The sequence below is a fragment of the Pelmatolapia mariae genome, linkage group LG3_W, assembly GCF_036321145.2.
Source record: "Pelmatolapia mariae isolate MD_Pm_ZW linkage group LG3_W, Pm_UMD_F_2, whole genome shotgun sequence".
In the NCBI taxonomy this organism is placed as follows: Eukaryota; Metazoa; Chordata; class Actinopteri; order Cichliformes; family Cichlidae; genus Pelmatolapia; species Pelmatolapia mariae.
Window position 1 is genome coordinate 78,714,775 of NC_086229.1, and position 26,319 is coordinate 78,741,093.

Consider the following 26,319-nt stretch of genomic DNA (forward strand, 5'->3'; position numbering starts at 1 on the left):
ATAAAGGATAGATTTAACATTAATAGATGCCACAGATGTTCAAAAGCTGCCACAAAGCATGAAAAAAATGGACGTCTCCGAAAACGTTGGCGCATTTTTGCAAATATGCGATGTCTTGATAAATCGAGCAGATATTTGAAATTTACACAGATACATTCTCGCCTGAAAATATCTTAAAAGTTTATTTTGTGACCCAGAAAAAGTAATAAGTTTTTCAGCGGCGCTCCTCCGCCATTGCCGCGCTTACAAGTACGCACAGGCTCCGACAACCGTGGCGACAAATGTGATCCTCCTTTTCCCCAGACTACCCTTTCTGGGTCACAAAATAACCTTTTAAGACATTTTCAGGCGAGAATGTAGCTGTGTAATGCTCAAATGTCTACTTAATTTATCAAAATATCACATATTTGCAAAAGTGCTTACACGTTTTCGGAGAGCTCTGTTATCCACCCCCCACACCTTCCCCGCCCCTAACGGCTGCACCTCCCAAAGAATTTTGTCTGGGCTCTTATCTCACTTTTTTATTTCAAACAATCAACAGAAAATTTCACCGACATAGTTTTATGTAAGGTTTTTAAGGCTGTGGTGTTAATTTTTTAAGTAACATGAGCCCAGCGGCAGCAGCAACGCTAGGCTAACACTAACTAGCTAGCAAGATTAGAAACCTGGTGCTAAACTAAGAGAAGCCACAAATCAGTTTGAATAAGAGTAAACATTTACTCACCAAGTCAGTAAAGATCCACAGCAATGACAACAATAATCTCTTGAGCTGACGTTTCTCCAGGTTTGCTCAACATACGGACTGATCCGCAAGGGAGGAGGACGGTAGTCACGTGGCATTTTCAAAAAACATCTTTCATCCTTCCGCACTGAGAAGCAAAACTTCCAGCTTACTTAGTTTTTCTAAGTTAAGACAACTCAAATAAATTGAGTTTATCAGCGTTTTTGCATAAAAAGTACTGGTAACTTATTTAAATTGAGTTCTAATAACAAATTGATAAAAATTGAGTTCAGCCTATTTAATATTTTTAATTAAACACAATATTACATTTTACAGTGCACTGAGGAAGTGACGATAGAAATATAACACAGAGTTCAACAACAAGTATAGCTGTATGTGAATTTGCTGAAGCTAATCTTTTTAGGAGCAAAGATATATTTCATTCGATGTAACAAACATACACATTTTTTTCGATGTAGTGAATAAGCAGAAAAGTATCAAAATGTGTTGATTCTGAATACTGAAATGTCATCTGAATTGCTGAGTTAGGCAACCGGATGAGTCATAGGGCTTCTGCTCAAGAGGAGGACAGAGGGACGGTAAATTCATGGATAAATATATACAGTTGTGGTCGGACGTTTATATCCACTCATCATTGGTCTTTTAATTATTTCATGAACTGTTCTTTTTTCAGCATAGAATAATTGCACAGCACATGTCTTTCATGACTTTAAAAACTAAAGGTTCTGTGCATAAATTTTAATTTATTTTTCTACATGTCTTTTGACCTAACAAGGTTGAGGCCTGTCAACTTCTTGTTGATGATGATGATTGACTACAAGTGCAGCATAAAAGCATTTGGACTGACCAATACTTTGAAATAAAGTAAAGCCCAAGAAAATCAGTGAAGATCTAAGAAGGAGAGTTGTAGATTTACACAAGTTGATTATTCATATAAGAGGGCAAAATAAAGAAAGCGATTGTTCTCATGTAGATTTTTTCTTCTTTTATGAGCTACAGCTCTCACTGCAGCTACTGACAGTTTCTCAACTAGTGTGTGATCAACATCTGCATTTCTGAGTAAAGATTAGGAGGTACTTCAGGGTTTAAATCACGGCCACTGGCATGTGATTTCTTGGTCAGCATCATCTGCCTGATTCTATGTACAAATTTCGTAAGGCATGCCATGTACGCAGTTTGCAGATTTCTTGCTTCCTCATTTTCATGTTGCCCATGGGCATGTTATGCAGATGTTACAACAGACAGTTTCTCATCATATTGTGTATTAGAAACATTCAGATTACTATAGACAGGTTTATTGAGCTTTTACCCTCTTTGATAATTATTCCTTACATTTTTGTGGTATTTTCTTGTTATCAGTTCTGAAGAAGTTAGTACATTTCAAACAGGCTAGGCATTTGGGATCAAACATTTTTTAGAGATTCAGAATAGTTCCCTTTTTGAGGTTTGGTTTCTCTTTTTTTTGTTTTTCTCAGCTTCCTAAGATCCGCTTTTCCAAAATACTTTCCCTGTTTTCAGTTCACATTCTGTTCAAAGTTCTAAATATGATTAATTGGCCTGTAAAAGAGATCAACTAAGTACAACTCTACTCAAAACGTGACTTAAGCAAGATTAACTAAGCAAACAAAGTATACACAACTTAACTCACAAACTGACCTAAACACAAAGACACTGAAGGGTAACTTTTATAGTGGTTTGGCCAAACGATTTACACACACAAGCGGAAACAAACTAAACATCAATACTATCTACTATCTAAGCTAAAACAGCCCCTTACTGACAAGCACAGGGTTGGTCCTGCTGAGCTGGCATTGTGTTTTCAAAGTCCTCAGCCTTTGGCCACACCTTTTGCCCAGACAGTAAACAGCCAACTCCCCAAACCAGGTAACTCAAAAGAAAGAGAAACATTTTTTGGTTTTCTGTAGAGCAAGTCCGAGTGGAACTGATAAGGAGGTTCGATAGGCAGGCAGACTAACAATTCCAAGGAAATGATCTACTGATGCGCAATTCCCATCCCTAGACAGGACTATTTATACACATCCAATACCTCACTACAACACTTGCCTTACTTCACAAGGAAAAAGGCACTTCTAAAGTATATAAGCAGATACAAGCGACAGCGGTCATAATAATTTTTTACTGTGTTGCTCCTCTTATTATTGTTTTGGTGACGGTTTACAGAGAAGAAATGGTCTTCTCTGATAAATGAACCATTTATGATGCCATGGTAGAAGCAGCAGACAGAGAGGTCTTCACTGACACTTGCTTTCCATGGCAGTTAACTAATGATATGATTAGTTTTGATTTGCTCAAAAAACTAGACGAAAACAATTCTATAAATTCTGGTGTTTGGGATTTCTCCCTCTACCTCTTTGCCTCTCTCTCTATCTCTACAGGCCTGACCGGAGGACAAGAGATGGTTGCCATGGTGAAGTGGGAAGAGTGGTCTTCATAGGTCATCATAGAGAAGTTTGTGCCATACAGGGTGAAAGATGACCCAAGTCCAAACTGTGACGACCCCTCAGCTATTTCGACCAATCACATTAATATTCTATTTTTATGATGCATAATAGAACTGTTTACTGCCTAGGTGTTGTGCTCTTTGTTCGTTTAGGTTTGCTAAATGAAGTAAGAGACATGGTGCTGTTAGTTACTCGAACCTTTAACTGTCTAATAAATTTTAAGAAACGTGTACTTTGAGTTTATGTTGTCTTCCCTCATAAAGAACCTGACAATACTTCAGATACTGTTATCTTCTGCCAAGACATCAGCTGCCTTGTTCTTCCATACCTGAGAATAGAAGCTAACTGTTGTGTTGAGCTTCTTCTTTAATCACTTACATTTGGAGTCCACAAATAAAATCTACAAATGTGATGACTTGTTCCTCACGTTTCACTAGCTTTACACCAGATGTGTGCGCTGTGTGTATTCATTTCTGGAGCTGTCAGTAAAAATCGAACACGGTGACCTATTCTGAGCATGTTCCTTTTCACTGGCTGATGTCAAAGATTGATCACCTGTTGCAAAGATGGCAGAGTTTATTCTTACACGGTTACACCGTGCAACAGTTTGCAACTACCTGAGATTTTATTGGTTTTATTGACTTTTGGTCTCACCTTCTAATTCATTGTGGTACCCGTGCAACCCATGCAAGACATACACTAGGTATGTACTTTATTGTCTGAGCCAAAAACATAAAGAACCAGCTTTGACAGCACGACACTGCCTGTGAAATCAACTAAAGACACAAGCTAGCTCATTAGCAGCTAAAAATGGCATCTTGTTAATTTAATTAAACTGCCAACATGTCTTGTTTCTTTAATCATTTCATCATCTTCAATAATTTTCCTTACAAATGTGACACTATTTAAGGGGAACTAACAGCGATATACAATTTATTGCCAGGAAGCATTGTTGCAGCAAAGAAATAATCAACCAAACACAGATTTCCTCATCTATATTTAAAAAAAAACAGACATTCCTCCAGTCATAACAAGTATCATCGGTGCACCTACTAAACCTCAGGTTGTGCTAGATGTGTCCATTGGAGTGTGAATGTTGGTACAGCAATGAAGTATTTGTACTTCGTTACTTCCCACCTCTGGTGTCAAGACTGATAGAATAAGTCTTGTTGCTGCTCACTGGTTAAGCAGTGTTTTTCCATTTCACAGTACTGAAGCAGAGACTCAGTGAACTCTTGACCCTTTATCATAGCAGTTACAGGAAAGTCATTGCAGTAACTGGTGTGGAATTTCCTTCAGGCTCAGCCCTCTGCAGTTCACGAGCAACCCAAAAACATCTGCCAGTCCAATACAAATTAGATGTGTGTGTGCGTACTAACTCCACCTCCCCTTCCTGTTATTGTTCTGTGCTTAAATGCTGATGTTTCCTAACTTTTTCTCTTGTTTTGAAAGCTCAGAGAACCAGAGAAGACAAAAGAAGGTAAGAAAAACATTTTACACTGATGAACAGCTTAAGACAATCAGAAATCTTTGTGAAATCATGAATGTAATATGTGGTAACATTTTTCTGAGGAAGTCCGAGACAATAAATCTGTGCTTAAAAATGGTGTCAACTCTTTTGTCTGGGCCGTACATAAATCATTTGTACAGCTGGCCCAAGATATTTGTTGTGATTTATATGAACCAGGAATCATCCTGTTATACTTATAACATGGATCAAAACCAGTCTTTTACCTTTTTCATGTTGAATTTCTCTAACCAGATAACCACTACAGCGTTTCAATCTGTGTCTGTGTTTCCTTCAGGCATGGCCGTCCGCCAGCAGCCCACCCAGGTGGTGACAGTCATCAGAACCATTGAAAACTCTGGCCAATGGAGCACTGACCTCTGTGATTGCTTCTCTGATATGGAGACCTGTAAGTAAACCCAGGAAACCCTACAAACAGCAGTGATTTGTACATGAGCGATTTCCTCAGACTTTGTTTGCAATAAGCTAGCCGAGCGTTTGAAATCAGTAAAAAATCAAGAATAAATTAATTATCTGAGACTGCATGATAGCAATGATCATTTAGTAGCATTATGGAGTTTTTCATTATTTTACATTTTTCACCAGAAAACCAAGTTTTCGTAATTGGATTATTTATATATGTATATATTTCTCCTCAAAGGTTGCTGTGGCTTTTGGTGTTTCCCCTGCCTGCAGTGTGATGCAGCCAATAAACATGGATGGTGCTTTGCACTGCCACTCCTGGACGCTTTTGGTGTGGTGTCCTGCTTACTCCGTCAGTCCATCAGAGAGCGCCACAACATCTATGTAAGGCTGGGTTAGAGATGGAGGATACTGTTACAAACTACACTTAAAAGATAGATGTGGTCACTAGAGGAAGTGCAGTTTTATAACTTCTGCACTGTCTGTGAAGGCTCTCAGTCATCCAGGTCATCGTAGTCTAAGGAGCTTGGAAAGAAAAGCGTCTGGACTTGTTTAAGTTGCTTGAAGACGTTTCACCTCTCATCCGAGAAGCTTCTTCAGTTCTAAGAGTCAAATGGTGGAGAGTCCCAGATTTAAACCCAGTGGGAGTTTCCCCCCACAGATGGACAAAGGACCCCCTGATGATCCTCTACCTAATCACATGAGCCAAGGTGTGAAAGCGGGTGTGGGTCACAATCAGCCAGGGTTTTGGGTGAGCTCATTGTGAAACCTGGCCTCAACCTATCATGTGATTTCCTGAGGTCAGATGGCCCAGGATGTGAGTGGGCGTTAAGGCGTCTGGGAAGGATGCCAATGTTCACATTTTGGACAGAGAGGACAGATGGTTTGAAAGAGGAGTGAAAGAAGCCATTTACGTCCACTGTGGGCGACCATCTTTGAACAGAGGCGGTGGTTTACGACACCAACTGTCTGCCATCTATAATCCAGTTTTGAGTTCCCACCCCAGACGCCTTAACGCCCACTCACATCCTGGGCCATCTGACCTCAGGAAATCACATGATAGGGTGGAGCCAGGTTTCACAATGAGCTCACTCAAAACCCTGGCTGATTGTGACCCACACCCGCTTTCACACCTTGGCTCATGTGATTAGGTAGAGGATAATCAGGGGGTCCTTTGTCCCTCTTTGGGGGGACACTCCCACTGGGTTTAAATCTGGGACTCTCCACCATTTGACCTTAGAACTGAAGAAGCTTCTCGGATGAGAGGTGAAACGTCTTCAAGCAACTTAAAGAAGTCCAGACGCTTTTCTTTGCAAACTCCTTAGACTAACTTCTGCACTGGCTTCATTTTAAAGTCCTGGAGGTTTCTGCTTGTAAAATGAACTAACATAAAATCTAAATGTAAATTTTATGAGATTTATATAAAATGCACACAAATTGTGCTTTGTGCAGATCTTTCTCACTCACCCTCACCTCTCATGGTCAAACCGACATAAAGTAACCATATCATGCAGTGCCATTATAAAAGTGACCTGGATAAAACTTGTGGTATTTTACAAACCGTAGAGTTTATAATGGAGTAGCTTAAGTTGAGAAAGAGGAAGTGTAAAGTTATTCAAATCTGAACTCTTTTGCCCTCACTGTAGGAAAAAATGCTGAGGTTGCTTGTTTTGACAATTTCTCAGATATTTGGTTACCCAGCTCTACACAGGGACACAGCTGCCGGATGAGGGGATGACAACACCCCACTAAACTTTTATGTCTGAGGGGTAACAACAGTAACTCCTGCTGCTTCATCCTCTGTCTTTCTGCTTCTTCTTCTCCATCCTGCAGGGCTCGTTCACTGATGACTGCTGTAAAGTGTGCTTGTGTTACCCGTGTGTTTGGTGCCAGATGCATCGTGAGCTGAAGATCAGGCAATACCGTTAGCCCGCCACCTCGACTGTGATCACCACGCAAGTCGTCTGTGGATACGATGCAAACATTTTGGCTGTGTGATGAGAGGCTATGTTCACTGCTGAACCAAAATGCTTTAAATCTGTTGTCATATAATGTGCTGAATGCCTATGTGACTTTTTCAGGCCAATAAAATCCTTTAATTTTATGCAACATCATGTGTGAGATTAATTGTCCTCTTCTGCAGAGTTGAGTTTAGCCAGTGTTCAGATAAAGACTTGTCATATTCACTAATTGTGAACTTTGATAGGATACCGAGAAGGACATTGTAAGGTCACACTGTCCACTCATAACTTATAATATTTGCAAATGAAATACAGTGGCTTGCAAAAGTATTCGGTCCCCTTGAACTTTTCCACATTTTGTCACATTACAGCCACAAACATGAATCAATTTTATTGGAATTCCACGTGAAAGACCAATACAAAGTGGTGTACACGTGAGAAGTGGAACGAAAATCATACATGATTCCAAACATTTTTTACAAATAAATAACTGAAAAGTGGGCTGTGCGTAATTATTCAGCTCCCTGAGTCAACACTTTGTAGAACCACCTTTTGCTGCAATTACAGCTGCCAGTCTTTTAGGGTATGTCTCTACCAGCTTTGCACATCTAGAGACTGAAATCCTTGCCCATTCTTCTTTGCAAAACAGCTCCAGCTCAGTCAGATTAGATGGACAGCATATGTGAGCAGCAGTTTTCAGATCTTGCCACAGATTCTCGATTGGATTTAGATCTGGACTTTGACTGGGCCATTCTAACACATGGATATGTGTTAGCCGCCCGGCCTGGAGCCCAGTCGCCACCTCTACTACCATTTTCACCTCAACTTCAGTCGCCCCCTGTTCAGTTTTCTGTGTCGTCGCTAGCCCAGTCCCCTGTTTAGTTTCCGCTAGCCCAGTCTTCACCTCCACCACAATCAGCCCCGCTTCCTGTAGCTCAGGCTTCAGCCCCGTCAGCCACTATCACAATCAGAATCACCACAACCTTTGTTGCAGTCCATAGCTCAGTCAGTAGCGCAGTCATTAGCTTTGTCACCAGTTCAGGCTCCAGTGTTGTCACCCATCCAGTCAGCCACTCATCTACACCTTCAGCCAGGGGCCTCAACGCCTTCTGGTCATGCATCAGCTCCTGCTGGAAGCTCGAGTGAGCCAATCCAGCGTTTCGCGGCTCATACGCCGCTGTCTGTCTCCGCTGGCAGTTCAGGAGAACTGTTTCAGCAGTCTGCCTCTGCTGAAGGGTCCGAGAGGCCCATCCAGTCGTCTTGTGTTTTAGCTGGGGTTTCTGGAGAACCCAGCCAGCATCAAGCCACGTCAGCTGACGGCTCTGGGGAGTCTGTTCAGCCACCACCTGCAACTTCCACGCCGTCATCTGCAGCGTCACCACCTACAACTTCCACGCCTTAGCCTGCAGCGTCACCACCTGCAACTTCCACGCCGCAACTGGTCCCGCAGCTGCCACACCGTCGTCTGGTCCTGCGGTTGCTACACCGCTGTCAGATCCTGTTCCACCTCGCCTTTGACGGCTGTTTTCCAGGCCTCTAGTGGGACGTCATGGTCGTCGAGGGCGGCCTCCTGAACAAGTTCGTCACTGCCACTGCCTTTGGCGTGGCCGGCCTCCGGACCTGCTCTGCCGCCGCCACTGCCTTCCGCGTGGCCGGCCTCCTTATTTGCTTCGCCTGTGTCGCCGCCGTCCACACAGCCGGTCCCCTTAACTGTTTTGTGGACTCATGTTTGATCTAGTTTTGGGTTGGACTGTTTTTGGACTGATTTGGGCCTATGCTCCTTGTTTTTTGTTTCTTTGTCGTGTCGTACCATCAGATTTTGCCTGTGTGTTCTAGTTTGTGTTTTTCCCAGTTTGGTTTCTGCTTTGTTTTCTGGCAGCAATAAAGCTGTGGGTTTTGAGTTGCATTCAGTTTCCGAGTTCTGCATTTGGATCCTCACCTCCGCCTGCCTGCACACAGAGCCCTGACAAGCACATTACTGTAGCAGAGAAACTCCAGAGCTACCCTAGCCAGTGCTATTATGCCACTGTTTTAACACTCCCAGTTTCAACAATCCACTTAAATGCTTCTTATTAACAGTTAAATAATTCACAGTGATCACAGTGGCCACACAGATGTTCATATCCAATGACCGTATACAATGCTGTGCTCTACAACCCACCTGGTGCTCATTTCTCAGTGCATTTATCCACTGCCTCTGACAGAGGGCGCCATTGTTCTTCCACAGATGAACATTGTGGTTATTATGGCAAGTGGAGTCACACACAACATAAACACAGTTACACCTCCATGTGGTTAAGAGACTGAAACAATGTTAAGCATGTATCTCCTTTTATCTGCTTTATTACAAATAGTTCAGCTAACTTAGTGTGGCAGCACGAGGTGGAAATAAAATAAATACTCTTCACAGTTTAAAAGACAACGCCACCCTGGGAATTTCACCCAGAAAATACTAGAAGTAACACTAATCACCAGAAAGGCACTTAGGTTCGTTTATGCTCAGTACAGAGATGAGGTTCAATTATAAAACAGACCATTTATTAATAGCTATTTAAAAGAGCCTATAAAAACACAGCATAAATATCAATATACAAACATTCTATAAAAAAAACTAACAAACAAAAAAAAAAACCCACCCACAACATTCAGAGCCGAGGCTTACCAGTGGAGGGGCCGGGATACCACACACCAACTCAAAAAAGAAAAGAAAAATCACCAATACACCGGTGTAGCAGACCATCACCCACTCACACTAATAAACTAAAAGAAGACAGGTGTGTAACACTCAAAAGTTCCCACCACCAAAACACCCCCAGTCTCCTCCATGTCAGCTCTCCGCATCTGAATAAAAGAAAGAAAATTATAATATATTACAACAAAACTAATATGCAGCGCTGGGGGAATAACCCAACTGCAGGACCACACTGGTGATCTGCAGCTAGAAAAAGGGCCTCCCACCAGTGGCGTAACAAAAACCCAAACTGCAAATCAAAACAACAGAAAAGCAAACGTACAACCTAAATAAAACTTTAAAATCTGGAGCAAACGGAATTGCCGTATTGCTCCAACTTGCCGTCTGCCTGACTATAAGTTAATCATCCAGTCAATCAATGTGCACGCCAGCCGACTCCCGTACCCGGCATGCATATGGCCGCTGTCCACGCCGACGTCCACTTTAAAAGGCTGGCAGCAGCAGGAAAAGAAACCTCGCAACAGGAACAGACGGTAAAAGCAAAGCAGCAGCAATTCAGTTAGCGTGGTGTAAAAAAGCTGTAGCGACCTTTCGGTAAAGCTACTGGTCGCTCACTAAGGCCCACACTTCCTGCAAAGCATAATAAGTATTTACTATAAAAGAACAATAAAAGGCAGAGATCGTAACAAAACTGAATTACGTACCGAGTAAACAGCGTCACGAATCATGAGCAGAGTGGCTCATAGGAGGCTTCTACAGCTACGACCTAAAAACAACATCGGTTTACCACCAAGTAAGATAATGTACGCATTACACTGAGTAAACACATACGAGCCGCGATGGAGGCTTCAGAAGGGTAATCCGCAGATGATCTCTGCAACACCAAGGGAAGTCAGGTGACCAAAAAGGAGATCACAGGTAAGCGATTCAGGAATGCTCAAATGGCCACTATTTATACTAGCGTCCCCCTAATGCGCCAGGCCGAAAGTGGGTTGAACCAAGACATAACATTCATCCTGCCACATTAGGAAAGCTCTGGTGCATCGGCCTAACTGGGGGGCTCTTCAACTGGCAGGGAGGTTGTTCCATCCTTGCAGAAGTCCACTCTGCAGGTGGGGGAGAGACATAGGAGAGGTGGAGAATAAACCTAACCTGGGTGTCTGTTGTCTTGTGTAGTCTGGGAGATGATTGAATGTTGGGGTGGGTACAGTTTCCTCTGCGGTGGGGTGGGGTGGGCTTCCCCGGGTCCTGTGGGGCTTGGCGGTGCTGCTACTGTAGGCCCCGGTCTGGATGGGTCTGGGCTCCCTTGCCTTGGTGGGTACCAGAGGACGGGGGTGCCTACTGGGGTCAGCGGGGGAGCTGGCCCTAGGGAGGGGCATCTTGCCCCTCCCTTCTTTTCCTCCCCATCCCCGGCTGCCTCCCTCTTCCCGCTCCACCACACCCACCCACACAGGTAGGGCCTTGGGGTGCGGGTGTGTCACCAGGGTGCAGGGGAGGCATTCCCCCCCCCCCCCCCCCCCCCCCGTCCCCTTCTGGCCACCTGTGCCTCAATTTTATTCCACAACTTAGACATCCACATTCCTCACACTCTCATAACACACACATATACATAGGGCCTTGAGGGTGACCACGTTAACGGCGTCCAGTGGACGGTCTGTGTATTCAACCTTACCTCTGGCACCGGTGCCCACCTCTCAATTTTAAATCCATGTAGACATTGAGGGTTCTCGGGAGGGGCCGTGCTAACACCTGCTGCTCTCTGGCAGCAGCACCATGCCCTCCCTTGTTTTAAATGCACTTTAGAACAACACGCAGCAACACTACACATGAGCGGGAGGAGGGAGGTATGGGGTCTTCACACACCCCCGTTCTCTACTAGCCATCGGGGCAGGGGGCTGGGAGGAGGTGTTGGCTGTCCGATGGGCCTCCCTGCTGCCGCGGAGCCTGGGGCGGTCTGCTTGCCTCCACCCCGGGGGAAAGGGTCACATCTCTTGGGTCTGGGTGCCGTTTCCCCCTCTGGGGGTGAGGGTACCTGGACCCGGGGTATAGAGTATGTTTGGGGAGTGTGATTGTGTGTACATGTCCATGTATGTCTATTACTAAGTTGGGTGAGTGCTGAGTGTTTGTATATGTGTGCATGAGGGTGGGAATGCATGTTTGTGTCTGTGTGTGCCTGTTTGTCTGTGTCTATATGTCAGGTCGGGTCTTAGACTCCACCTCTCTGGGAACACCCAGGCCCTCCAAAGTGTGGAGGTCTATCTCCCCTCACCACACTCCCTGCCAGTGACTGATGCCCTCAGGGGTTGGTGCATTGGTGGTTCTTGGTGTCCGGGGCTGGGCGCTCAGGTATGCACCAGCTCACTCCCGGTGGCTACTTGGCGGGGCCTGGTGCCTGTCGCTCGGTCAGGCCTCTTCCGGGGCAAAGGGGACCCCCCGGGCCTCCGGCCTCGGGGTCTGCGGCTCGGTTCACTCTGGCACAGCTGGCTGCCGGCAGAGCCGGCGGGCACGCCAGTGCAGCCCCCTCTGGCTTCTGCTCTGTGGCTACTGGGTGACCCCTCGTCTGGGGATCTCCTCAGCCCTTCCCAGGAGGGTGGCACGGATGCCCCTCCGGTGGTCCACCTTGGGCTCTCGCACTCTGGGGCCTCTGGATGTCTGAAACCTGGATCTTCTCCATGCCTGCTTCATGCCCTGGGGGACGGGGCTATGGCCCCCCACACCCTCTAGCAGACCGTTACATGGAGAAACCTTTTGTATACAAGCGCGCTGATCCACACAGGTGTGCACACAGGTGTTCACTGTTCGTAGACATAAACTACACCTTTCTTAGCTGCTACTTCAAAGCACATTGTGCGCTGTCTGTCCTGTGTGCTACACAACAACATTCAATATTTAGTATTTACTGCTGTTCACACTTAGCTAGATTAACGGGATGGTGTTGTGTTTAGTATGTTGCTTTGGTTTTTTTTTGCTTGTTTTCTCTTCTTTTTCTCTCAACAGGTGATCCAGGAGATTTTTTTTTTCTCTTTGTCTTTGTAAGTGCCCTTTCTCACTGTCCCTCTTCCCTTCTGTTTTTCTTTTCCTTCCTCTCTTTCCTATCCCCCAGTCGTGTCTGTCCCATCTGTAACAACTGAAAATAAAATAAATAATAACAACAAAGGTTGATCAAATGGACCAATACGGCAATGCCATGATGATCCATTTGGCAAAATAAATCCATTTGGTATCCTTGTTGGTCTTCAGACAACAATTCTGACGGCTAAAGAACCAAATGGGACAGACAAAAAAAAAAAAAAAAAAAGGAAAGTTCTTATCAACGTGATCGAGCCTCTGCATCAGGCGGGATAATTACTGGGTCCACCTTAAAACCGGTGTATTTTACTCAACTCGCACTACAAAGGTTGCTTTTCAAAGTAACACTGCAATAACTGCATCTTTAAATTCAGGTTTATGAAGGTGAAAAAGGTTGTTTGCAACAAGAATGCTTCCAATAATGTTACTTTTAGGGAAATGTATGCATGACATTATGATTGGGGGATGACATCCTCTAAAAGTTTGACCCCAGAATGAATCACGTCACTTCACCATAAAATAAATGAAACAGAAATACATGCAAATTGATGTGATTGTCTTACAATACATTTAAAACAGGCTTTGTGGTAATAGTAGTCTGTGTAATTCAGTTCAATTTTATTTATATGGGGCCAATTCACAACAGCAGTTGTCTCAAGCCTCTAAATGGATAGAAACTTTCTGTTCTTCACTAACTGATTTTTCTTACTTTGTAAGAAATGGTCTGCCTAACTGGTCTTCTATTATTCCCAGTAACAACATTAACATCTGTCCACTGGTCTTTTACAGTGTTTCGCAGTTGTTCAGTATCATTAGGCATCATTAGTTAGTTTATATCTGGCTCAGATGAACATGTATTGCTAATTTTGTGTTTTTCTGTCCTTTCTGACTTTAAGAAATTAATTAATGCCTTCGTTTCATCCAGGCCTGATTATTTCCTTTATTTTGGAGTCACTCAGGCTCTTGCTTTGCTCCCTCATCTGTAGTAATCATTCAGAGTGCAGCAGCTCTACTCCTGACAGGGACACGCAAGCAAGACCGTATTTCCCCTGTTTTGGCTTCTTTACACTTTTTCAATTCAATTTCAATACAATTTTAGCGCCAAATCACAACAACAGTCACCTCAAGGCGTTTCATATTGTAAGGCAGACCCTACAATAATACATACAGAGAAAACATCAACAATCATATGACCCCCTATGAGCAAGCACTTTGGCAACAGTGGGAAGGAAAAACTCCCTTTTAATAGGAAAAAACCTCCAGCACAGCCAGGCTCAGGGAGGGGCAGCCATCTGCTGCGACTGGTTGGGGTGAGGGGAGGAACACAGTAAAAAAAACATGCTGTGGAAGACAGCCAGAGATTAAAAATAAGTAATGATTCAATTCAGAGAGGTCTATTAAGGATAGATAAAGTTGGGTGTCATCGGCTTTTGGTCTATATGAGTAACTTGTCATGACCAAACATTTGATGATCGTCTTTGCATCATTCAAGCAAAACTTAAATTTTATTAAGGGTCACACACACCAACCATAACATGCCAGCTGATGTGAACCTGCAAAATTAACTAAGCAAACAAAGTATACACAACTTAACTCACAAACTGACCTAAACACAAAGACACTGAAGGGTAACTTTTATAGTGGTTTGGTCAAACGATTTACACACACAAGCGGAAACAAACTAAACATCAATACTATCTACTATCTATCTAAGCTAAAACAGCCCCTTACTGACAAGCACAGGGTTGGTCCTGCTGAGCTGGCATTGTGTTTTCAAAGTCCTCAGCCTTTGGCCACACCTTTTGCCCAGACAGTAAACAGCCAACTCCCCAAACCAGGTAACTCAAAAGAAAGAGAAACATTTTTTTTCTGTAGAGCAAGTCCGAGTGGAACTGATAAGGAGGTTCGATAGGCAGGCAGACTAACAATTCCAAGGAAATGATCTACTGGTGCGCAATTCCCATCCCTAGACAGGACTATTTATACACATCCAGTACCTCACTACAACACTTGCCTTACTTCACAAGGAAAAGGGCACTTCTAAAGTATGTAAGCAGATACAAGCGACAGCGGTCATAATAATTTTTTACTGTGTTGCTCCTCTTATTATTGTTTTGGTGACGGTTTACAGAGAAGAAATGGTCTTCTCTGATAAATGAACCATTTATGATGCCATGGTAGAAGCAGCAGACAGAGAGGTCTTCACTGACACTTGCTTTCCATGGCAGTTAACTAATGATATGATTCGTTTTGATTTGCTCAAAAAACTAGACGAAAACAATTCTATAAATTCTGGTGTTTGGGATTTCTCCCTCTACCTCTTTGCCTCTCTCTCTATCTCTACAGGCCTGACCGGAGGACAAGAGATGGTTGCCATGTTGAAGTGGGAAGAGTGGTCTTCATAGGTCATCATAGAGAAGTTTGTGCCATACAGGGTGAAAGATGACCCAAGTCCAAACTGTGACGACCCCTCAGCTATTTCGACCAATCACATTAATATTCTATTTTTATGATGCATAATAGAACTGTTTACTGCCTAGGTGTTGTGCTCTTTGTTCGTTTAGGTTTGCTAAATGAAGTAAGAGACACGGTGCTGTTAGTTACTCAAACTATGCCGGCTTGTACACACTTGTAAGTCCTTTAACTTGCTGCTTGAAACAATTTTTGTTTTGGACGTTATAGTGGAAATCTTGAGTTTAACTGGCTCTAACATGGCGTTGAGCGACTGAGCTGTGTCTTTCAAGATGAAAGTGGTGTCACTTTGAGTATCGAGCAAAGCATACACTAACTTTTCATTCTCTGGTTCATCCACAGTTGATACATAAACTGGGATAACTGAGGAAGTACAACCTTTTGACTTTTGTTGCACAACTCTGTTGGATGTAACTTGGTTAGATACTTGCTCTTGTACTTCAGAAACCTCTGTTTCCTGGTTAGTCTTTGATTGTTGTTGGCTATTCTTTCTTTGTTCCTTGTCTCTTTTCTCTCTGTCTTGATGTAGACAAGACAGAGAGAAAAGTCCTGTCACAGAGACTGTGACAGGACTGTGACAGGAAGATGGCGCCTTTGCTCGGCTTGACGTCTACCTGCCTACGTTGTATTGTATTTTATGCTTTTATATCAGCCCTGACGTTTAATATATGGAGCTATGCTGCTGTGATTTACGACCGTTCTTCCTTGCTCCACATTGAAGAGTCTATGGAACGTCTTTATGATGACTGGGACAGTTATAGAAAAACTTTCCCCCCACCATTTGTTCACTCTTCCACCTCACCGGATTACTTCTTGCTACCTGCGAAATGTGCCCTAAGCAATTCCAAGAAGAAATCGAGGAAAAGAGGCTGTAGGGCCGGCATCCAGGTACACATCAGACGAGCCTACAGATCAGAGATTTCCCGACTCGTCTGGAGGCGCCCCCGTTTTCTGCTGCCAGTTACCCTTCCGGATTTGATTGGAAACACGTACTTGCTTCCACTACAGCGTGGATCCTGCCCATCTGATGCTCTGGATTTTGCAGATTATCTCCCCACCGCTGCGCCCTCACAGCCCACATCGCACAACCGGTGGTTGGCCCCGCCGGTTCCGTGGCGCCGCTGGAGACCTCGCATGCGGACACGGTGTTTGCTGTCTATTCCACTCCGACAAGCTGATGGGAAACCTGCGCTGCCAGCTCTTACTCGGATTGCGCTCTTGAACGCTCGCTCCATCGCAAACAAATCCTTCTCCCTGAATGAGCTCTTCACAAGGAAAAGCCTGGACTTTCTGTTTCTCACTGAAACATGGCAGAGGGATGGCGAATTTATTCACCTAAACGAACTGCGTCCTGCAGACTGCTCTTACTTGGGCGCCCCCCGTTTAGGTCGCCGTGGTGGAGGTCTTGCTGTTGTCTTTAAGGACAGCTTCACCGGCAGAGGTATGCAAACTGAAAACTATTCTTCCTTTGAGTCGCAAACAATTAAGGTGGGCTCTACGAACATCTTTTATTGTGTTTTAGTCTATTACCCTCCTGGCCCTGCTACTGAGTTCTTAAAGGATTTTATGGACTTCTTATCTTCTATTATCAAGCTGGAGAAAGTTTTAATTCTTGGGGATTTTAACATTCATATTGATGATCCCTCATCTAACTCTGCAGCTGAACTTCTATCTATATCTGAGTCTTTTAACTTCGTCCAACATGTCTCCGGTCCAACCCATTTAAAAGGCCATACCTTGGACCTTGTTTTTTCCGTGGGCCTCAACATTGGCAATGTGTTTGCTGAGGATGTACATTTGAGTGATCATAACTGTATCTTCGTTGAACTTAATTTTAGCTCTAAACAAATGCCTGTGAAGTTAAAAACTCATAGACGCATAATAGCTGAGACTACTGCTGAGAGGTTCTCCATTATGTTTGATAGGTCTCCACTTTTTACCGGAAACGATGTAAATGTTCTTATTCAGTCTTTTAATAGGGAATGCACATCCATTTTGGATCAAGTGGCACCTATTAAAACAAGCTCGGCTTTACAAAAGAAGACATGCCCTTGGATAAATGAGTCTATCTTAAACTTAAGGAGAATATGCCACAAAATAGAACGACTATGGAAGAAAACCAAACTTGACGTACATAGGCTCCATCTTCGAGATCTCATGCTCTCCTTAAACAACACGGTGAGAACTGTTAGATCTGAATATTTTTCTAGACTCATAACAAAAAACAAGAGAAATCCCAAGTTTCTTTTTGACAAAGTTAGTGCTATTGTCTCCCCAGATGTGGTACCTTTAGATGTACACTCTAAGGTAGATAGTAATAAACTTCTCCGATTTTTTGTTGATAAGATTAATGACATCAATGCTAAAATCTCCCCAAAGCTTTCTTGTTCTCCGAGTCAGGCACTCCCTTTGTACTCCTGGTCAACTTTTACAACTGTAACATATGATGAAATAGCAGCCCTGGTTGACAAAATGAAGCCGTCCTCAAGCCCCTCAGACATTATCCCCACTAAGCTTTTTATTAATGCCTTTGACACCATTGGTCCCAGGGTTGTGAACCTTTTTAATGTTTCTCTTCAGACTTTTTTAAACATGCCATTGTGGAACCAAGGCTCAAAAAACCCAACCTGGACCCAACACTACTTCAAAATTTAAGACCTATCTCCAAACTCCCATTTATGTCAAAACTCCTTGAGAAGGCAGTAGCTGTCCACCTTACGGCATACTTGGAGAAATATAACATCCATGACCGTTTTCAATCTGGGTTCCGTAAACTGCATTCCACTGAGACAGCACTATTGAAAGTTACTAATGATATTATGATGTTAGCAGACTCCAGAGAATACACAGTCCTAGTCTTGTTAGACCTTACCTCAGCCTTTGATACAGTCAACCATACCATCCTGATAAACAGACTGAGAGACCTGGTTGGGATGTCTGGCTCTGTTCTAGACTGGTTTTCATCTTATATATCTGAAAGGAGTTTTAGTGTGTCTGCAAACCAGATCATGTCGGAATCTACAGAGTTGTTGTGTGGAGTTCCTCAGGGCTCTGTGCTGGGACCTATTCTGTTTTTAATATACATTCTTCCTTTAAGTCAGATAATACAGGAGTTTCCTGAAGTATCTTATCATCTTTTTGCTGACGATATTCAGCTATATTATTCTTTTAAGCCTGCTGAAGCTCATAAGCTCTCCAATCTGATTGACTGTTTAACCAACATTAAACAATGGTTGAACAATAATTGCTTACAGCTAAACCCGGCCAAAACAGAAACTTTGATTATTGCACCAGGCAGTGCAATACCTGATATTAAACGGTGACTGGGTGACTTGGGTTCCTCACAGAAACATAACCTTAGAAACCTGGGTGTTATTTTTGATGAAGCTTTTTCTTTGGAGGGACATTTAAATCAGACAGTAAGAACCTGCTTTTTTCACTTGAGGAATATTTCTAAACTTAGATCCATCGTGTCAACAAGTGAACTCGAGATGATAATACATGCTTTTATCTCTACAAGACTTGACTACTGCAACAGCCTGTTTACTTGTCTAAACATGAAAGGGCTAGCCCGCCTACAGGTTGTTCAAAACTCTGCAGCGAGGCTACTGACCCGCTCGAACAAGGGTGCTCATATGACCCCTGTTTTAAAGTCGCTGCACTGGCTACCAATCAGATTCAGGTTCCATTTTAAAATTCTAGTTTTAACTTTTAGAGCATTACAGAGACAGCCCCCCCCCCCCTACATTGCTGATCTGATTCATACACATACCTCCACTCGTAACCTGAGGTCAGCAAACCAAAACCTTTTAGTGGTCCCCCACACTCGTTTTAAAACCCGAGGGGACCGATCCTTCCAAGCTGTTGCACCCAGATTGTGGAATGCACTTCCCCCATTTCTACGGGGTTTGGACTCAGTGGAGACCTTTAAAAAGCAGCTAAAGACATTTTTATTTCAAAAAGCTTTTAATTAGACCAGGGTTTTTATGGTGTATTTTTTGACTGTATTATGTTTTTACCTTGTAAAGCACTTTGTGACATATGTCTGTGAAAGGTGCTATATAAATAAACTTTACTTACTTACTTACTTACTTACAAGTTGGGTGAGGCTTTTTGGCATTTGTTACACACACTTCTGGAAGTACAGTTCTTAGAGTTATGACCAGTCTTGAGGCAACCAAAGCACAGTTTTTCAGACTGCACAAACTTTACTCTCTCTTCAACGGACTTTCCCATTATCTTGCGACATTTCTGAAGCGTGTGACCAGGTTTCTTACAAAAGAGACATGCGACATTTGTCCTTTCACTAGAGCTTGTACTAAGTGCTTTAGCATTCAGCATGTAGTTTCTTTTGGGCTTGTCTTTGAATGCGTACTTGTCTTGTGCAGTTGGCTTTATTGCAGGCAGAGAAGTGATAGGATTACATGCAATTCTTGCTTCTTTATTCAGGAATTTGACAAAATTCCTGAATAAATTCCTGTGCACTTAGCCAATCAGGCATCTTTGCAGCTATCCTCTGATTTTCCATGCAGTCATGCAAAACTTGTAAACCTTGAACATAAGGTATGGCTGACTCAACACTGCTTAGAAAATCTGCAAACTCACGTAGATCTTTAGTGTCTTTGCTGTTAATTTTTGGCCATGACTGAATCTTGTCACGATATGATTTGCCTATCACAAAGGGATCTCCAAACCTGTCGTTGAGTATCTCCCAGGCAGCATGATAAGCGGTGTCTGTTCCAACCAGAAAATGTCCTTCAATAGCCTTCTTCGCTGGACCTCCAACATTCTTTCTCAGGAAGAATAGCTTTTCTTGAATTGGCAGATTCTTGCGGTCAACTAATGTTTGAAAAGACAACTTCCAGTCGTTATACTGCAGCGGATCACCTGTGGAAACTGGACGCTCTGGGATTGGGATTCTGTTTGCAGTGATAGCTTCAGCAAGCATCCTTACAAGATCAGTGGAGGGCGTTTCATTTGCACTACGAATTGCTGTTTGAGGAACAGAGGCTTGGAGAGGTGCAGTTTGTTGCGGAACTCTAACTTGAGAGGGGATGAATGGTTTGACATCCCAGAGATAGACCTTGACTTATATGTGATCCTTGAAGAAGCGCTGGATGAACTGCTGTCAAACACGGACTCTGAATCAGGCCAGGGTATACTATTTGGATCACCATCTTCTTCTAAAAGGCACCGAGCCTTTGCTCTGGCAGTTTCACTGATATCCATGCACGCATCGCATCTTCTGCGCATTTCAATATCAGGACTTTGTATTTTTCTGATCTGATCATGAATGTTACAGATGTCAGTCATACTAGCGTCTATAACACTTACTGCTTCAGGTATTAACTCAATGTCTTTACTCTTCACCATTCTTTTAAGTAAGTTTATCTGGTATTTCCACTTCTTGTAAACTCGCTCAAAATTGTTTGTCAAGTCATTTAACTTGGCTTCTTGTAAAGATTGTGCCTTTTCAGTGAGAGTGCGTGTGCGGTGGCTTCTGCGCAAGCTTTCTGACTGTGTGCCTTCAGTAAATACTGAGGACTGTGGAGTTTCTTCTCCAATTGTCTGCTCTTTACTTTCATCATTTTGAAAATTATCATCAGCACTTTCTTCTTCAGTGGGCTGTATTGCATCTTCATTTTCATCTGCCATGTTGTCTTAATAGTATTTTCACTTGACTTTAACATTTACTTGATAAATCTTGATTTTAGCTGCTCCTTAATATGAAAGGTCACTTTGAATATCAAATGGAACTGAGGCTTGATAGCAATTTACAAGTGCTTTTGTTACTTCCAAGACACGGACTTTTGTGCTTGCTTGATTATCTTTCACTTGTTAGCTTGCTTCTTTACTTATTCAATGCCTTTGCTGGAGCATATGATACTTCTCTTGCTAGTAGCGTCTCTTGCTAGTAGCGTCTCTTGCTAGTAGCTTTTCTTGCTAGTAGCTTCGGTCCAACCATCTTGTTGCCTTCTCCGGGGCAGTGCAGTGTTCTACTATGCCGGCTTGTACACATACACGAGAGACACGAGAGTTCTTCTTTACTGATGTTTACTGTGCTTCTTTAACGTACACAGGTACACCGTAGAACTGGTGAATACAAATGTACAAGAAAATTATATTTCAGCATTAAAACACATTGCAATATAAAATTCACAAAATATAAACAAACATACCACTTTGGCCTGCAAGTAGACAAACCGGTGTAATTGGAACTTAGGACTTATTATTTCTTCCTTAGCTTGACTTTTACACGGCTAGACCGTCACCATGAGCAGCTTCTCTGACCTTACTTCCCAAAACAGGAAGTGACCTCTGCCCTTACCTTGTACTTACAAAATTAACCGGTTATTTTCATGTATCAAATTAACTTTACACCAATCCGGTATGCAAAAAAGGAAAATGTTAACATGCTCAACACAAAAATAAAACATACAAAATAAAATGCGTTAATTACATTATCATTACAAGAGCTCCGCCTAGTGGTCAAATACTAACATTTCACCAACTGTTACACAAACCTTTAACTGTCTAATAAATTTTAAGAAACGTGTACTTTGAGTTTATGTTGTCTTCCCTCATAAAGAACCTGACAATACTTCAGATACTGTTATCTTCTGCCAAGACATCAGCTGCCTTGTCCTTCCATACCTGAGAATAGAAGCTAACTGTTGTGTTGAGCTTCTTCTTTAATCGCTTACATTTGGAGTCCACAAATAAAATCTACAAATGTAATGACTTGTTCCTCACGTTTCACTAGCTTTACACCAGATGTGTGCGCTGTGTGTACTCATTTCTGGAGCTGTCAGTAAAAATCGAACACGGTGACCTATTCTGAGCATGTTCCTTTTCACTGGCTGATGTCAAAGATTGATCACCTGTTGCAAAGATGGCAGAGTTTATTCTTACACGGTTACACCGTGCAACAGTTTGCAACTACCTGAGATTTTATTGGTTTTATTGACTTTTGGTCTCACCTTCTAATTCATTGTGGTACCCATGCAACCCATGCAAGACATACACTAGGTATGTACCATATTGTCTGAGCCAAAAACATAAAGAACCAGCTTTGACAGCACGACACTGCCTGTGAAATCAACTAAAGACACAAGCTAGCTCATTAGCAGCTAAAAATGGCATCTTGTTAAATTAATTAAACTGCCAACATGTCTTGTTTCTTTAATCATTTAATCATCTTCATAATTTTCCTTACAAATGTGACACTATTTAAGGGGAACTAACAGCGATGTAAGATTTATTGCCAGGAAGCATTGTTGCAGCAAAGAAATAATCAACCAAACACAGATTTCCTCATCTCCATTTAAAAAAACAGAAATTCCCCCAGTCATAACAACTATCATCGGTGCACCTACTAAACCTCAGGTTGTCCTAGATGTGTCCATTGGAGTGCGAATGTTGGACAAGGTGCTATGGAAAAGTAAAAAGCAGTGTATGGATGTGTGTGTGTGGTAAAGAAACGCTCTGACACACACACACACACACACACACACACACACACACACACACACACACACACACACACAAGTACAGTACAGATACCTGAAGTACAGCAATGAAGTATTTGTACTTTGTTACTACCCACCTCTGGTGTCAAGACTGATAGAATAAGTCTTGTTGCTGCTCACTGGTTAAGCAGTGTTTCCATTTCTCAGCATTGAAGCAGAGACCCAGTGAATTCTTCACCCTTTATCATAGCAGTTACTGGAAAGTCCTTACAGTAACTGGTGTGGAATTTCTTTCAGGCTCAGCCCTCTGCAGTTCACGAGCAACCCAAAAACATCTGGCAATCCACCACTCCACTCCAAAGAAGGAAACTAAAAAGTATCTCTATTTACTGTTGTCCACATTGTAGAGGGTGACTTTTCCTCTAAACAGGAGAATGTGACAGTCAGCCAGTCAAATGAGCAGTCCTTACCTTTAAATCTACTCCCTCTTCTTCCTCTCTCTGTTTGTTGAGCTGATAGAAACACTGCATTTAAAATGACCTGACACTTAAAAAACGTTACTCCCTTTATGTTCGCTCCTCTTTAGTATCGCAAGCTAGATGCTGAAGTACCACAACTTACAGACACCACCAGTCGTTCCGGTGTTGTGCAAAAACAAGCAAACACAAAAAAACACAGTCCCACTTTTAACCCCTGACTTTGGCACAGTCATCTCTTTTTACGTGACATCCTCTGGCAATTAATAAACAGCCTGCCATATGTTTCTGTTTAGGCTTAATTAGTTTGATGTTTGGAGCCTTACAATGACAGAACTGCGTTAAAGCAAAAGTAACAAGCCTTTTTACAAAATGTAAGGAGTACAAAGTACAGATATTTGTAGTAAATGATAGTCAGAAAAAATCCCTACTCAAGTACAGTACAGATACCTGAAGTACAGTAATAAAGTATTTGTACTTTGTTACTTCCCACCTCTCGTGTCAAATGTGTTTGGATTGACTGCAGAAGTACTGATAGACTCACAGAAAAAGTCTGGACTTTACATCAGGCTCAGCCATCTGCAGTTCGCAAGCAACCCAAAAACATCTGCCAGTCCAGTACAAATTAGGAGTGTTTGTGCGTACTAACTCCACCTCCCCTTCCTCTTTTTGGTCTGTGCTTAAATGCTGATGTTTCGTAACTTTTACTTTTCTTTTAAAAGCTCAGAGAACCAGAGAAGACAAAAGAAGGTAAGAAAAACATTTTACATTGATGAACAGCTTAAGAGAATCAGAAATCTTTGTAAAATCATGAATGTAATATGTGGTAACGTTTTTCTGAGGAAGTCAGAGATAATAAATCTGTGCTTAAAAACAGTGTCAGCTCTTTTGTCTGGGCCGTACATAAATCATTTGTACAGCTGGCCCAAGATATTTGTTGTGATTTATATGAACCAGGAATCATCCTGTTATACTTATAACATGGATCAAAACCAGTCTTTTACCTTTTTCATGTTGAATTTCTCTAACCAGATAACCACTACAGCATTTCAGTCTGTGTCTGTGTTTCCTTCAGGCATGGCCGTCCGCCAGCAGCCCACCCAGGTGGTGACAGTCGTCAGGACCATTGAAAACTCTGGCCAATGGAGCACTGACCTCTGTGATTGCTTCTCTGATATGGAGAGCTGTAAGTAAACCCAGGAAACCCTACAAACAGCAGTGATTTCTGCATGAGCGATCTCCTCAGACTTTGTTTGCAATAAGGTAGCCAAGCGTTTGAAGCCAGTAAAAAATCAAGAATAAATTAATTATCTGAGACTGCATGATAGCAATGATCATTTAGTAGCATTATGGAGTTTTTCATTATTTTACATTTTTCACCAGAAAACTGACTTTTCGTAATTGGAGTGGAAATGTCTCAAATGTTCAACTCAAACTTCATGACTCCTTTTACAATAGCATAAAAAATCAGACTTAGAGTGTCCCAATTTTTTTTTTACTATCAATAAATAATAATAATAATAATAATAATAATAATAATAATAATAATAATAATAATAATAATAATAATAATAATAATAAAATAGAAGTCCAGTCTCTCTGTGGTTGGATTCAGGGAAAGTTGAAATAGCAAAAATTCAAAGTTTTTTTTGCTCCCCTGGAACATCCAGGTTGGTTGGTTTGTTGTAGTTAAAAAAAAATTAGTAAATAAAATATATAAATAAATATTTATTTATATATGTATATATTTCTCCTCAAAGGTTGCTGTGGCTTTTGGTGTTTCCCCTGCCTGCAGTGTGATGCAGCCAATAAACATGGATGGTGCTGTGCAATGCCACTCCTGGACGTTTGTGGTGTGGTGTCCTGCTTACTCCGTCAGTCCATCAGAGAGCGCCACAACATCCACGTAAGGCTGGGTTAAAGATGGAGGATACTGTTACAAACTACATTTAAAAGATACATGTGGTCATTAGAGGAAGTGCAGTTTTATAACTTCTGCACTGGCTTCATTTTTAAGCCCTGGAGGTTTCTGCTTGTAAAATGAACTAACATAAAATCTAAATGTAAATTTTATGAGATTTATATAAAATGCACACAAATTGTGCTTTGTGCAGATCTTTCTCACTCACCCTCACCTCTCATGGTCAAACTGACATAAAGTAACCATATCATGCAGTGCCATTATAAAAGTGACCTGGATAAAACTTGTGGTATTTTACAAACCGTAGAGTTGATAATGGAGTAGCTTAAGTTGAGAAAGAGGAAGTGTAAAGTTATTCAAATCTGAACTCTCTTGCCCTCACTGTAGGAAAAAATGCTGAGGTTGCTTGTTTTGACAAACTCTCAGATATTTGGTTACCCAGCTCTACACAGGGACACAGCTGCCGGATGAGGGGATGACAACACCCCACTAAACTTTTATGTCTGAGGGGTAACAACAGTAACTCCTGCTGCTTCATCCTCTGTCTATCTACTTCTTCTTCTCCATCCTGCAGGGCTCGTTCACTGATGACTGCTGTAAAGTGTGCTTGTGTTACCCGTGTGTTTGGTGCCAGATGCATCGTGAGCTGAAGATCAGGCAATACCGTTAGCCCGCCACCTCGACTGTGATCACCACGCAAGTCGTCTGTGGATACGATGCAAACATTTTGGCTGTGTGATGAGAGGCTATGTTCACTGCTGAACCAAAATGCTTTAAATCTGTTGTCATATAAGGTGCTGAATGCCTATGTGACTTTTTCAGGCCAATAAAATCCTTTAATTTTATGCAACATCATGTGTGAGATTAATTGTCCTCTTCTGCAGAGTTGAGTTTAACCAGTGTTCAGATAAAGACTTGTCATATTCACTAATTGTGAACTTTGATAGGATACCGAGAAGGACATTGTAAGGTCACACTGTCCACTCATATAACTTTTCACAGTATTATAATATTTGCAACTGAAATACAGTGGCTTGCAAAAGTATTCGACCCCCTTGAACTTTTCCACATTTTGTCACATTACAGCCACAAACATGAATCATTTTTATTGGAATTCCACGTGAA

At 42.3% G+C, this 26,319-nt stretch overlaps 2 protein-coding genes across 2 annotated transcripts; both read left to right on the plus strand.

The window, feature by feature from the left end:
• Window positions 1-4,556: 4,556 nt before the first annotated feature.
• Window positions 4,557-7,243, plus strand: LOC134618856 (cornifelin homolog B-like). The gene is made up of 4 exons (XM_063464445.1): window positions 4,557-4,684; window positions 5,010-5,120; window positions 5,373-5,518; window positions 6,968-7,243. Exons 2-4 carry the CDS (start codon window positions 5,012-5,014, stop codon window positions 7,061-7,063), a joined length of 351 nt encoding a protein of 116 aa, XP_063320515.1. The 5' UTR covers window positions 4,557-4,684; window positions 5,010-5,011; the 3' UTR covers window positions 7,064-7,243.
• A 16,669-nt stretch (window positions 7,244-23,912) lies between these two features.
• Window positions 23,913-26,039, plus strand: LOC134618866 (cornifelin-like). The gene is made up of 4 exons (XM_063464458.1): window positions 23,913-24,023; window positions 24,349-24,459; window positions 25,034-25,179; window positions 25,769-26,039. Exons 2-4 carry the CDS (start codon window positions 24,351-24,353, stop codon window positions 25,862-25,864), a joined length of 351 nt encoding a protein of 116 aa, XP_063320528.1. The 5' UTR covers window positions 23,913-24,023; window positions 24,349-24,350; the 3' UTR covers window positions 25,865-26,039.
• The last annotated feature ends 280 nt before the right edge of the window (window positions 26,040-26,319 follow it).

What these genes read in the sequence shown, in the direction of transcription:
- LOC134618856 (XM_063464445.1), top strand. Translation starts at nt 5,012, where the DNA reads ATGGCCGTCCGCCAGCAGCCCACCCAGGTGGTGACAGTCATCAGAACC. An exon ending in CTTCTCTGATATGGAGACCT is followed by an intron (nt 5,121 to 5,372) that starts GTAAGTAAACCC and finishes TTCTCCTCAAAG; the next exon opens with GTTGCTGTGGCTTTTGGTGT. An exon ending in GAGAGCGCCACAACATCTAT is followed by an intron (nt 5,519 to 6,967) that starts GTAAGGCTGGGT and finishes TCCATCCTGCAG; the next exon opens with GGCTCGTTCACTGATGACTG.
- LOC134618866 (XM_063464458.1), top strand. Translation starts at nt 24,351, where the DNA reads ATGGCCGTCCGCCAGCAGCCCACCCAGGTGGTGACAGTCGTCAGGACC. An exon ending in CTTCTCTGATATGGAGAGCT is followed by an intron (nt 24,460 to 25,033) that starts GTAAGTAAACCC and finishes TTCTCCTCAAAG; the next exon opens with GTTGCTGTGGCTTTTGGTGT. An exon ending in GAGAGCGCCACAACATCCAC is followed by an intron (nt 25,180 to 25,768) that starts GTAAGGCTGGGT and finishes TCCATCCTGCAG; the next exon opens with GGCTCGTTCACTGATGACTG.